The sequence below is a fragment of the Anas platyrhynchos genome, chromosome Z (assembly GCF_047663525.1).
Source record: "Anas platyrhynchos isolate ZD024472 breed Pekin duck chromosome Z, IASCAAS_PekinDuck_T2T, whole genome shotgun sequence".
Taxonomy (NCBI): Eukaryota; Metazoa; Chordata; class Aves; order Anseriformes; family Anatidae; genus Anas; species Anas platyrhynchos.
Window position 1 is genome coordinate 22,640,593 of NC_092621.1, and position 14,678 is coordinate 22,655,270.

At 35.6% G+C, this 14,678-nt stretch overlaps 1 protein-coding gene across 10 annotated transcripts in view; it reads right to left on the minus strand.

The window, feature by feature from the left end:
- Window positions 1-14,678, minus strand: part of ADAMTS6 (ADAM metallopeptidase with thrombospondin type 1 motif 6) — a 155,294-nt gene that overhangs the window by 19,078 nt on the left and 121,538 nt on the right. For 8 of the 10 annotated variants that reach the window (XM_038170500.2, XM_038170502.2, XM_038170504.2 and 5 more), the window contains 3 exons: window positions 13,876-14,039; window positions 12,001-12,139; window positions 877-1,006 (listed from right to left, as the gene is read on the minus strand). In XM_038170500.2, coding sequence (XP_038026428.1) covers window positions 877-1,006; window positions 12,001-12,139; window positions 13,876-14,039 — 433 coding nt within the window. Of the gene's footprint in view, window positions 1-876; window positions 1,007-11,293; window positions 11,383-12,000; window positions 12,140-13,875; window positions 14,040-14,678 lie in introns of all 10 variants that reach the window. The other 2 variants (XM_038170506.2, XM_038170505.2) reach the window with 2 other exon arrangements.

Sequence of the window (14,678 nt, forward strand, 5' to 3'; positions counted from 1 at the left end):
CAGAGCTTGAGAATGAATGAGGCCTGATACAACAATACAATAATGTACCTCTCATTTTTTATCTCAAAAAGGAACTCTTGTGCAAATGCTGAAATTATTTTCCAGTGCAAAATATCACAGCTGTTTCTAAACAGTTTTTGTAGTAAGATTAAGCTATGCTGTAGGTTCTTGCCAAATTTTATTTTTGAACAAAAGAGCTGCTGTGTTTTTAATTATCTTTTCAATATATAGCAAAAAGATATCCTTAAATATAAAACAAAATAGACTTAACCAAGTACGCACCTAATCCTAAAGGCACACAGTATTACTGTATAATGCTGAGAATCCTGAAGAAGACAAAGTTGTTTGATGTAACTATTACCAGTAATGGTTTGTCTATTAAGCAGTTTCTAGGTTTACCATTTCCAGTCTGAACACTTCAACCCAAATTTTAAAGTCAAATACGCAAAAATACAGTAAACATTTAGTATAATGGGAAAGTAAGTCTCCCCTCACCTCAAGATTCTTCTGTCATTAGTTTAAGAATGTTCTCCAGTTCTGTTCTGAGCACTAGGAACCACACCTTACACCTCCACCTTCAGAAACTGTTTGCCAGTATCTTTTTACTTACAGTGTCTGTGTTGCTTTGTGTAGTTTGAATGCCAGTTTCTCAGTCAGATCAGACCTCTTCTAGGATGAATTATGTTTCTTTCACAACTGATTCAAGAGGAACTAGAAACCATAACCAAAACCCCGAAACAAATAGCATCTCTGGTAGGACAGATCTCTAATGCTAGATCAGAATTTTAAGCATACTTGGTCAACAGGATTTATTATATATTACAACGGCTTTTCTATCTATGCAAAACAGATCCATCTTAGTGATAACTGACTTACTCAGGTGGGCAAGGCTCAGTGTTGCAGGCTCTTTGGTTTTCTGGAGGCTTACTGTCAGGGTCACAGTAATTGTTTTGTACAACAGAGTTGTCATCCAGTCTTTTACACACCACCTCTTGTTTCTGCACACCTTAGGATGGAATTAAACACCATTAATTAATCATTCTTACTCTTCTGCTTGTTGAATAAAAGTGTATTTCACCTGTTGATTATTAATCCTGCTATCCCTCTTTAACTGGTTGAATGCTTCAAGGATGTGAATTCCAATTGACTGAATGCCCCTGACCACACAAAATCTTTCATTTTCTTTTAATTTTAGGCCACCCCATTGAGAGGATCTTAAATTGCTGTTGTGTTCTAAAACAAAGGGAATATATTTATAGATTTACTAACAGATTGTTTTTATTTGTGTATTGCAAAAAAAAAAAAAAAAACAACCTCCATTTCCTTCTAACCTCCCATCTTGGTAAAAGACACTGATTTCCAAAGAAAATATCAAAATATCACCAAATAGAATGTGGTCACCCTTCACTGCAGAATTATTATGTGCTCTGGTTTAAAATAAGACAGCAATACTGGAATACAGTGTTGCAATTTTATATGTGTCATCCTATAAACATTTTCTTCATTAAAATAATAGAAGTATTATTCATTCGGAAAGATGAAGTTTGTCTTTGTGAATGCTCATTTTGCCTGGCACTCCCAGCTCCTCTCTCATTATGTTAACCATCAACAGGCTGTTCAGAATTGATTATTACTTCCAAAACATAATGGCATACCATTGTCAAGACAGCATTGCAAGGTAACACTTTAGGCAGATTTTCTACTTTTTACAAAACAGAATCTAAAGAAAGCCATTAAAGAACCATTGATATATGATAACAATGCAGCTCCAAGCATTGCTGAAAACAGTGGTACATGTGGCCTTCTCTCTGTTTTTAGAACAAGCTTTATGTTTGCTAGCATAATACAACTGTGGATCTGCAATTCATATTCAGTTCTTACTGAACACAAGTGGTCGTAGTACTGAAATAACAGGATTATTTGTACAATACAAGTTGAAAAAAGCCCTAAAATGTTCTTAAAAACAGAAGCAATTACTTAACTTTTTCCAAAATCTGAGATGCATACAAATAAAACATCCTGGCTTCAAATACGTGCCAACTTACTTTACAGCCTTGTCTCTTTTTAAGACAAGCATTTTATAGGAGATAGACATGTACTGTAATAAGATTAATTACACAAATGTGGTTTTCAGACACTAAACAGCCCACTTACCTTTCAATTGTTTCTTTTGTTATCCATTATGGACAAGAACCAAATCTTTGGTTCCTAAGATTAGACCTATATGGAACTTAGGTATTTATTTCCAAGTAAGTCAAGCCTAACCTGGAAATGCCTGAAGTTTGGCTAATAAAGCATACTGCTTAGCTACAAACAGAAGCGTCCCAGTCTAAGCACAAAAGCATTGTCTCTTCGACGTTACGAGACATACAGGATGTGAGACATATGTCTCTCTGACGTTATGCACAAAGAACGTGGAGAAGAGAAACCTCATTTTTCACTATAGTCTTGAAGATGGCATGTACTCTTTCATGAAGCCACAGATCCAGGAGCAGTAAGTTTGATCATACAGTACTTCTGTGACTGGTTAATTTAGTCACCTACATGGCAAGTCTGCAGTTTCTAACCCTTGGGTTATTTCTGTTGTTGTCCAATTACAGTCTAATGTAAAATGTAGAAACCATCTTGAGAGCAAGACCTGCCAGTGCTAGATGAATGTCTTCTTGCCACTGGACCCATGCGTCTTGCATCCCTGGCTACACCATGACCTGGAATACTTGTTTAAAAAGTCCTCATTTTCCCTACCTTTTTAGATTTTTTGACTATTCTTTGGCACACAGCTAGAGTACTTTTCTGGAGATGTAGTCCCAGTTGAAATCTCTTCATTCTGAAACTGGGAATTGCTATTTAATAGGCAACTGTCATTGCATCCTGAAAAATATAGTTACTACCACTCACACAAAAACAGAGTCTTGTTAATCCAAAATACTCTCATGAGAACCTTGCAGTCTGGATCCTAAGCACAGAAAAATGTGTAACCTCAACATAAATGTTCCTGACCAACAGGAGAGGAGTTAGACTCGTCACTAAACATCTCACTTCTAATGCACTGCCTGTTTAGCAGGTGATAACTTTGAGCATCAGCTCTCAAAAGCACATGCCACCTTGTCTCATTTCAAAATTATTAACCATACTGAGACCAAAGGTGCCTGCCTAATAATGGAGTCTTCACTCTACTGCAGTCCCTGAATCCAGAGCCCCAGCTTTACTGCTGGGGGAAAGAGATCTCCTTTTTGATTATACCTACGCATAACTTTCCCAAAGTAGGCCCTCTCAATCAGGTTACAAATGTTAGACATCGCAGGTTATCCATAAATATCATGATCATTGTAAAGAAAGCTTTATTTATGAAAAAGTTGTTAATATGAGATATATGTCTGTTCTGGTTTTAGCTGGGATTTAGTTTTCTTCCTGGTAGCTGGCATGGTACTGTGTTTTGGATTTAGGATAAGAATAATGCTGATAACACACCAATGTTTTAATTGTTGTATTAAAATGCTTACACTGAGACAAAGATGTTTCAGCTCCTTGTGCTGCCCTGTCAGTGAGGAGGCTGGGGGTGCACAAGGATCTGGGAGGAGACACGGCCAGAACAGCTGGCCCAGGCTGACCAGAGGGGTGTCCTGTAACATATGGGGTCATGGTGAACAATGAAGTGAGAGTGTTAGCTGGGGTGGGGGCTGCTTCTCGGGGTCTGGCTGGGCATCAGTCAGCGGGTGGTAAGAAACTGCATTGTGCATCACTTGCTTTGTCTATTCCCTTATCATAATTATTATCATTATTTTACATTCATTCTCTGTTCTGATAAAGACTGCCTTTATCTCTGCTGATGAGTTTTACCTTTTTATCCTGATTTTCTACCCCATCACAATGTGGGATGGGGAGGGGAGAGGTGAGGCGGGGAAGAGGGGTGAGCGAATGGCTGTGTGGTGCTTAGCTGCCTGCCAGTTAAGCCACAACAGTGTCTTACAGGTCAGCCACATAAACCAATTACCTGGCTTGTCTCATTTTTCCTTCTTTCCACATGTATCTGGATGCCACACCACTAGGCAACTGTGGATACCATTACATAGTGCATAAAGTTGCCAGACTGTTTTCCAATAGTATCTTACAAGCACAAATCTACATGAACAAAATAAAGAGAAAATACCAATTTCTGCAAGTTTTCAACCTGCACTACTTTTCAATTTAGGTGCTGTACATATCAGGAAAGTTCTTTTTTTTTTTTTTTTGCTAGATAGTAAGTCCATTTGGAGTACTCAAAAGTGCATGGGAGGCATTAAAGGTCCTCCTGAAGGACATGCCTCCCCACAGCTGCCAACTGTGTTAACACACACATTTCAGACAATCATCCATCAGGTATCAAAGATATTTACAATTCACTCAGAGATGTTCCACCATAGCATTCTCAGCAGATAATACTTTAATTACAAGAAAGTGTTAAATTCAATCAGATCTTATGCTATTAATTAAATAAGCTTAGCACATGGCAAGATACAAATAGAAATAATTCCTTCTGTATTTCTGAGAACCACTCTAAGTAATTCCTTTCATAAACTGCTCAAGCTCTGCCTTAAACCCACACATACTATCTTCTCTGAAATTCACACCTTTGACTACTACACTGATTTTCATTCCAGATGCATTAACAGCCAGTTAATACAAACCATGCCCAGTGCTCCACAGAGATTTTACTAGTGCCTTATCCAGTGATTATAACTACAACATAATATACTGATCTTCCCCATATGTCTTCTAGCACTGCATTATCAACCAATTTCATCAGAGCTTTCATTATTTATGCTACCATCAGAACAAGAAAAACTGAAATCTGATGACAAGTCTTTAAGATGCCCATGAGGTTCAATGCCACTTGGCCCAGTACTTCACATTTTTAAGAGTGCCTCTTGTGTACTAATCTTTTCTAATTCTTTATTAGGTGTAGGTGACAAGAAAAGCCTTACAGAAGTCTACATAAATGGAACTTCTACATTTCCTTAGTCTACAAAATAATTTGTCTATTACAATAGATACAACTAGTCAAGCAAGACCCATCACATCACACTTAACCCCTTTTCTCACCAATTTCTATCTGTGATAGTCTATCATTGTGCTTAGTTTTCAATAAAATAAACCAAAACAAAACCAGCCATGTAATTTATTGAACATTGGTCAGGTAGCATATCACTCATAAAACAGCATTCACCCCTATTCTTAAGAATTCTTAATCCATGCCATGCAGATACGTTAATTCAGCTTTAAAATGTTCTGCACCATCTTGCCACACAGTATATAATTTGTGATACAAGAAACATAGGTATGGATTAAGGAAACTGTCTAATTGGTGTTATTTAAAATAGTACCTCATAAACACAAATAAGATTGTAAATTCAAAACAACAGGAAGAAATGGAAAAAGCTGGAATGCAATTTTTACCCAGACAACAGCTACAACTTATTTAAGCCTTGAGGAACTTGAAAAAAAAAATAAATTATCAACTCTATGAGTATATGGTCTCTCTCTAAATAATCTAAAAAGCATAGCTAAACAAGTTCATTGAAACTCTTGGGGGAATAATTACAAGTGGTTAGACAGAAACACACTGCTTTCAAATCTACAGATTTATAGTTTATAATAAAAAACATAAAATGTCCTCATAACTGGTCAATGCAATTCTAATAGAAAACAAAACTCCAGTGGTTTAGTGACCACATTCTCCAGAGAATTGAGATGTTTTGCAGATTTCAATTCACAAATAGTCTGCATGACTTTCAGCAGACAAATTTTAAATTACATGGAGCACATTTTATTCTTAAATTAAAATTGCAGGCATGTAAATGCTATATCTATTTTTAAAAGCAATCCCCCAAAATTGTGGTTTGCGATTGCAACAGTTAATTATAAAGATGCCAGTACCAGTACATAGTGAATCTTGCATCACAAAAACTAGTGCATGCTGGTTAACCCAGACATATTTTCTGAGCTCACTCATCAGATCACAAGATGTTCATCACAGAGCCAAACTTACATTTTCCTTGATGAAGACAAGTATATTTTATTGGTCCAAAGACATAATTCATCTGAGGGCATGAAAAAACAAAATAAACAAAAAAAAAAAACAAAACTGAAAACACAGTAGGCACCATTCTGTAACAGTGATCACCAGCAAAGGAAACTGGGCAGCAGTAAGTTTACTTATAATAACATACTGACTGAACACTTAATTAAAAAAATACAAGTATGTGAGATATTTAACTCATCTGGAGTTGAACTTTCATAGAATAAACAAAATCAAAATCAATGCTTAGGGTACCACTAAACTCCAGATAATAAATGTCGTCATTTGTTGCCATTTACTGATAGGCTTTCAATAAGTATGGAATAATACATAAAATAATAAAAATAAATAAAAATAAAAATAAAAATAAAAATAAAAATAAAAATAAAAATAAAAATAAAAATAAAAATAAAAATAAAAATAAAAATAAAAATAAAAATAAAAATAAAAATAAAAATAAAAATAAATAAAATAAAATATGCAGTGGCTTATTTTTAATTTACACAAAATAAAAAAATATACAGAATGATATTTTTTCCCTTCATTTGCTGGATTTTTTAAACAACGCCACTAGCAGTACATTTTCTTGTTAAGAATACTTACGGATCTGGACAAAGTCACAGACTTGCACTCGAAAAGCTACAAGTTACCATATAACGAAAGACAGGCAGAAGTGTAAATAAACTACAATTCCATGACCTGTGATATATTTTGTCCAGTTGTAGCTCATTTTTCTTCTCCTTCCATCCCTCATTTTATTTGCTACTTCTGTGTATTCTAGCTTTCCCTTTCCCAGATTTTCTTGTAAATAGTTAAATAAACATTTCCTTAAAAAGATCTTTTGTTGCTGTCTTCAGATTTTTCTGAATTCCAGGGACCTCTTCATTCATCCATCCATCCATCCATCCATCCATCCTTTCTAAATTACCTGTGCTCTTTCCTGTTCCACTCATTTCTGTGCAGATAAACTTGAACTGTACCTTTTGGTATTCTCTGACGATGTTTTTGTAGTCTTGTAGCTTACAGAGGCCCTTGCACTATGGTAAACAGATGGCTGAAACAGAAAAAAAAAAAAAAAAAAAACCTGCAAGCTAATAAAAGCTAAAAAAACCTGCAAGCTAAAGCTAATAAATGCAACAGCTAGCACTGGGGCTTGGTAATACTATTTCTCTCACTGAACACGTCCATTATGCAACCTGAAAAGATTGCATCTTAACCTATAAAGGCTTTGCCTTTCAAGCAGGGCAACTTAATATGTGCTAAATAAAACACTTTATGAGATGAAGCTTTGGTAAAGCTTGAGGGGAAAATTTAATTTCTATCAGCTAAAGAAATACTTGTACAAGACAATATAAGTTCCTTTTGAAAACGTTTGACTTGGAGTAGAAGAGCAATTTCAGGGAAAAGGGGAAATTAATATGGAGAATTCATGTTGTTCACTTCTACATAACGTTCTAAAGGAGGAAGAATGAGATGAGGCAGTAGAAACTTGTATTTAAAAAAGAAGTTTTTCAATACAGAAAATAATCATCCTAGTGTACAAAAAGAAAAGTTGCAATCCTGGATTCCCAAGAACAGACACTAAGAGGCAGATAATAAGAATGAATGAAATTGTATTCTCAACCTACATCTGAGTACCTGGATCCAGAAAAGAGTTGTCTGCTACTGGGTGAGGTTTTAAGGTAAATCTGGTAAATCTGAAGAACCTGCATTTGGAAAAACTCAAAAAATAGCAAAATAAATCTCAGATTTTGGAGAAATGATTTCTGTGTAGTTTATTGTACAGAATATGATGCTCACTTTCAGAGCATCTATTGAATATTCTGTTCTTTTATCTTTTAACATGAATGACACTACTAAATACACAGTATACAATCTCTCATGAAAGAAAGATTGACTTTTTTGTCTTTTACATGCAATCTAAGCATTTAACTACTTTCTTCGCAAGTTAATTTATCTTCTAGACTTCTCTATAAAGAATAGAGGGGGCATGGAGATAAAGACTCTACTGTGGAAAAAATCCATTGATATCAAGTGTTCAGATAAGTTTTCAAAATACTTTGTTTTACATGCACCTCATGTAATGAACTTCATGGCATGCTTCATACATACAAACAGATTTCCAGATAGTGGTGAACTGCTAATTAGCAAGGGTGTAATCTGCACTGTGGGTGCTCTGTATCACACAAAACCAGACAAGCAAGACAGGAATGAAATCCAGAGTTCCAGCACAGCATTTAGCTGTCATAAGCATAAAAACCTCCTCCTCCTTCCTGCAATTCCTTTTACAGCATAGTCTTGCTATTCTGCAAAACTGAAACAGGTCTGAGAACAGAGGTGCTGTATTAAAAGTTTAATCACAGAATCACAGAATTTCTAGGTTGGAAGAGACCTCAAGATCATCGAGTCCAACCTCTAACCTAACACAAACAGTCCCCACTAAACCATATCCCTAAGCTCTACATCTAAACGTCTTTTAAAGACTTCCAGGGATGGTGACTCCACCACTTCCCTGGGCAGCCTGTTCCAGTGTCTAACAACCCTTTCAGTAAAGAAGTTCTTCCTAACATCCAACCTAAAACTCCCCTGGCTCAACTTTAGCCCATTCCCCCTCGTCCTGTCACCAGGCACGTGGGAGAACAGATTTAAGTGCCTTAACTATTCAGAAGTGACTCATCAGCACAAGATGAATGTAAGATGGTTCCATTGTCCAATGGAACAAACAGCATGCTACCATTTAATTACAGATCGTAGGTTCATACACAGACAGACAGGTATTTAAGCCACTAAATAAGACAGAATCAATTGCTTCTCGGCTTGCCCCTTGGCTGCTCCAGTAATTCGTCTCCAAGACAGATCCACAAAGAAGCTCTAGGAATCTCTGAATGCAGGGGGTTGCTCTCAAAAGGCTATAAATAAGAGACATCACAAGACTAGACACTTCTGCAAGATACAAAACTCCAGAACAATTTACTGGTGCTGCCAAAATCCAGCTCTTGCCTTTTTGTTAGATACTCTGAATAACACAACATATACCAAGTAATAACTATGTCTTCAGAGTCCCAGACTTGGCCAAATGCTGTGTAATGCAGATACAGTCAGTCATATCTAGAGGGAACTATAGCTAAGTATAGTAGAGTGGAACCATGATAGTCTGTGACACAGCTTCAGGATCAGAGAATGTTCCCTGCTCAACTGGTCCATGTTTCTAGAGCAACCACAGAAAGCAATTTAAGATTTCATAGTCATCCTTCCTTCCATAATTTCCTGGCTTCTAAATACATGCAAATTTGACATTCTTTTAAGACAGCTTTTTTAAGCATAACATATGTCTAGACAAAAAAAAAAAAAAAAAAAAAAAAAAAAAACACATTAGAATACAGACATTCAGAGATGAATAGCAGCTAAATGTGTTGATAAGAATTTAGATTTGCCTACAGCTTTGATATAAAGCCTATGCTTTGACATAAAAGTGTATCTGGCTCTACTTCATCATAAGCTTTCCTGGATCAAGAAGGAATATCATACAATTATCAAATCTTTAATGTCTTTCCACTACAGTTCAGCAACACCAACTGTTGTAAGAGGCAGGAAAATGTAGATACCTTTAACCTGTTCACAGTATGTCCCAAAGTCACTATATACAATTCTCCTTAATTTAATTAAAAAAATAATTAAAAAAAAAAAACTTCCATACTAATATTCCTCACACATACTCACTGTCTTTTTTTATTTTACTTTTAGTAATAAATTATATTCAATTCTGAGTATTTTGTTGTCCTTTGATATAGAGGAAAACTTCTCTTCTAAAGGTAAATTGTGATAATGGACTTCATAATGAATCCTACAGAAATAAACAAAGTAATCTAGTGGTTTCATTTCTGAGTTTTCTCATGCTTCTTATTTATATTAGCTAGCTTTTCCAGTTACGTTCTCTGTCTCTACAATCTTTTGTCTCCCTTTTCTTTTTCCACTACTCAGATCCTTTCTAGAATTGTGTCTTCTTTTGGTACATGGCAGAAGATGTTTCATAAACTGGGGAGTATAGTATTCTATTGGTATTCACATGGTTAAATCAAATAGTTTCAAAATTTGAGTTATAGCTACAATGAAACAGATTCCCTAAGCAGAAGTCTCAATGAAAATAAGTGATCATAATATATCATTATGCTAAGCTAAATGAGAGAAATGTCTCTGGTTTGAACACTGTAAGCTACTGAAGAAAACCCTTCCAAAGAAAGTTTCAGATGATTAATAAATGTATAGGGTTATCAGAGATTCACATATATTTCCTTAAAAGATAATTATGTCAAACTGTTTTTTATCTAAACAAGTGCCTACTTCTTCAGAGCCAATTATTTTTTTCCTTTGTATACTTTGGAATCTCTGAAATGACAATGACTTAGGTGATGGAAGATCTGTATAATCTTGTCACTGTCTAAATCAATGGAAGCTTTCCTGTGACTTCAAAAGAATTGTTAATCATAGAATTGTAGAATACCCTGAGTTGGAACAGACCCACAAGGATCAAGTCCAGATCCACAGAACCATCAAAAGAACACACCATATGTTCAAACCAAAAGGATCGTTAACCCATTTTTATCATCAAAATAGGATTTCACAGTACCTGTAAGTTTCTTATACTTGGAACCTTCTTTTACTCTAAGAAAAGCGCTTTCAGTCTATGTCCTTCACTTCTGCATCTTTAAAACCTTTCTTTTCCTACCAGACTCACCAATATTAAAATATTAATTAAAAGAGCAACCTATCACCCACTTGATTAAAGGAATACTACAAATGAACAATAAAGTATTGGAGAAATTTGGCAACCTCCTCTATTTTGTTTCAAGACTTTCTGTTTAGATGTACAGAACAGAATTTGTACTATCCTTTGCACCTTACCTATAGCTAAGCAAACTGCTGTATTTAAACTGCAAGCAACTAGTAACAGCCACAGCAGGATCCACCAGAGATAAATCAAGATGATTCCAAACATGAATACCTCCAGTAGCCAGAAAGGAAAGGAAAAGGACAAATATTTGGTCCATAGATTCTTTAAAATAAATAAATAATTCTTCCTCTTGCTACAGTCAGTGCACAGTGCTTCAGAAAACTGAAATTCTTTCATCAATTTACAGCTCTCTCCCATTTCTTCTGAAATTGAGATATGTTGGGGATGATGCATTCAGTCTCCAGAGAGAAGATAGATACTGTTCACACAGCACTTCTACTCACCAGTCCATGCAGCAGCAATGGTGTTGGCTTTGAAGAAAGCCAACTGTCCTGCTCTCCCAGCCAGAGGTAAAGAATTGCATTGGTGGCCACTAGAGGGAGGATTAGGAATATAGTAAATTGTGGGCAAAAGGCACCCATGATGAATCACGTGGGACAACCTACAAATCCCCCATCGCTGCCAATAGGCAACAATCACAGACACTGCTATGGGCTGGGAAGTATAATCCAATTGCTATCGCCTCCTACAGAGACTACCAGTATGTAACCTAAACTTTGGTGGCTGGAGGGTGGAAGGGCTGACTAGGATATATGAAGAATACCTACAAACACACACACGGACATATCTCTTTATTTATAGTTGCCTTATTTCCCTTTGGTTTATTAATTTCCTTACTTAAAACTTCTGGTGTCCTTTATCAAGAAAGCTCCTGTGAAAAGCAAACATCCCAGCTTCAAGAGAATCTCAGAAGAAGCCTCAGAAGAGACACACTGTGCCAAGATACACTGTATTTAACAAGAAGATCTGAACACATTAAATGTACTTGAAAACAGCAAAATCCAATGTGATAAAATAAATGTTCTTTTTCTAAGTTAAGGTTTGAAGTATGTCTGAAAGAAACGTTTTCAATTAGTTACCTACATATTTATGTAATAAAGTGTATCTTGCAATTCAGTTTACCCTGTAGCTTGACTGCCTGGTGTCTTACCTCCAGCACAAGTGGCAGAACATTCTGACCAAGGCAGATGATTCCACGCAAAGCCAACTTCATTGTCTCCACTGCCAGTGCGAGAGATGGGAACATTGAATTTATACCTTATACCCAAATTTTGTTCCTGTAGCAGAATCTGTAGTTGAAAACAACTGGTTATACCATTAAAACAGGCAAGCAGAGGGCAACTACAGTGACATTAATCTAGGCATGTGTTATGTCTTGTGGAAGGGGAAAAAGTAATAAAGGAAGCCACAGTGGTTCTGTACGGTATTTCCAAGTGAATCTGAACTGACTTATAAGATGCATACAAACGAAAAGCATTATTGTATTAAGGTGGTAAGCCACCTTTTTCCATTGACGCCACAACTTCACAACTTTTGTCACTTCTTTATTTTTGACATAAAAGTTCTAAAAAGTCAGTCTTCATAAATTAATGTATTAATTAATGGAAAAGAATTTGGTAACTGAATCATTACTTGGGGTCAAAGTAGGTTACAGACGTTACTACGCAAACATGCAGCAATTCTCACTGAAATCTTGTAAAGAGCTACCCATGTAGTAGTTATGAACCGAGCCCTGCCCTTGTTTAATACTTCTAGTAATTAATAATAGTAAAAATAGTAACACAGAAACAGAGTGTTGCTGAGGTTACTGTTTTCCCGTAATGCATTGGCTAGCAGCATTAAACTAATGGAATCACAGCAGTGGTTCCTTTAAAGGAATATCAAAACTATTACTACAGCTGCACCACTGTAGATGATATAGATGGAAGTGCAACAATCACTATGTGCTTTATCTACCATGACTGTTGAAATGCAGTGCACTTCCACATACCACCTGCTGAACACTAGTGTCTGATTATCTACCAAACTTTTTTTTTTTTTGCGTCAGGTGCAGCATCTGACATATCTATGAGCTATTTCTCAACTCCTTCTACGTTTTATTGTATTTTGTAAAAGTGTATTTACCTAACTATTAGCCAAAAGAGATTCAATACAAAACTCATAGAGACTGACCAAATGAGAAAAGGTGCTATAATCTTTATGAAACTCATTCTATATGAACTCCCCAGTTTATCCACAGCTACAGTAAAACAAACAAAGAAAAAATGGGATTCAAACACTTAAGAACACTGACTAAAATGTAATTATCCAGGCAACAATCATTCTATACAGAAAAATATCCTGTCTGGCTCAAGCAATCCCTAAACCGCAAAACTGGTAGCTGACAGAATATACTGATCAAGTTTCACCTTAGTCTTATACTCTTCCTCAACACAACAAAGCGATATAGTAGGGCTCATTACTGACTACTGTCAGAGACAGGCTACCAGCACCCTGGTCATATTTTCTTCTGTTACATTCAAATATTTTGTACCATCGATTCATAGCAATTGATCTCAAAACATACTTTAACGCAGGTCAAATAGAAATACTAAGGCCATGATTAAAACCACTGACAACTACAGACCTGTAAGGAAAAAAACAATGCTGCTGTGTACATATTAAACATCACAGTCATAGTCTGATGCAATTACTATATGCTATATCTTAACAATTCCATGTATCAGAAATACACAGAAATACAAAAAATATTTAATTTACAACTTTTGCTACTACTATTCTGACGCACACTTAACACAGATCGGGCATTTCCTGTGATGCTTCCCAGGGCTCTTCTAACTTTACACCTTTTCCATCACAGTATCTACCCGTCAGTCTTAAAAAAGAGGAAAAGTGAATTAAAATACAAATGCAAAAAGTCCCAGCACGGCCTGTGACCTATTCTGATTTTGTTCATGGTCTTATCTTTCCTCAGAACATAAAAACTTATTTCAGATTTCAGAAATATATTAATTGTAAACTTTACCATGACTATGAGATTTTCTGAAGTAGGGCCTAGTGCTTCCAAAGACTCTGGTTCATCTGTTGGCCTCTTGTAATGGAAAGCTGTTCCAGCAACATCAAACTTTCTTGGCCAGTCAATAGTCCAGGCACCATTAATATAGTAGTCATCCTCTTCAGATTTTAAAGCTTAAAAAAAAATACAAGCCACCTAAAAATTGGAAGCAGCATTTATAATGGAGAAGCCATTACAAATTAAACTACTACTCTGTTAGAAGTATATGAGTTTCAGCTCTCTATCATTGTTTTTTCAACAAATGTTCTTCTTTAGCCTTGGTTAAAATATCCCTCATACAGTTTGAAAATACTGTCTCTATCATGAACTTTAATGTGCAGGTACACTTTGCAGATTTCAACATGCAGATGCTATATTGGAAGTAACAGTGCCTTGCGCAACCTGAAATATATCTTCAACTTTAAAACTAAACCCACCTGCAATGTATGCTGTTCTGCTTAAGACATATGTAGGTCTCAAATGTATAATCAATTACCAATCTAATTTAAGATTAATTAAGATTATCATTAATAATTAAGATTTCATACGTTCAAGCATAAGAAAGACATCACATATCATGCTGAGAGAGAAAAAAAAAAGATTGACTTTGAAGTATGGTCCCAATCAGTTTACTTTGTTGTCTCTGCTCATTTTCTTTTTTCCTTCTTAAAGCATAAATCCAAGGCATTTCTACTACAAAAACAAATACTAGCTGATTCATCTGCCAAGATATTTTTATTTTATATATTTATATTTTTAATTTATAGCCTTAA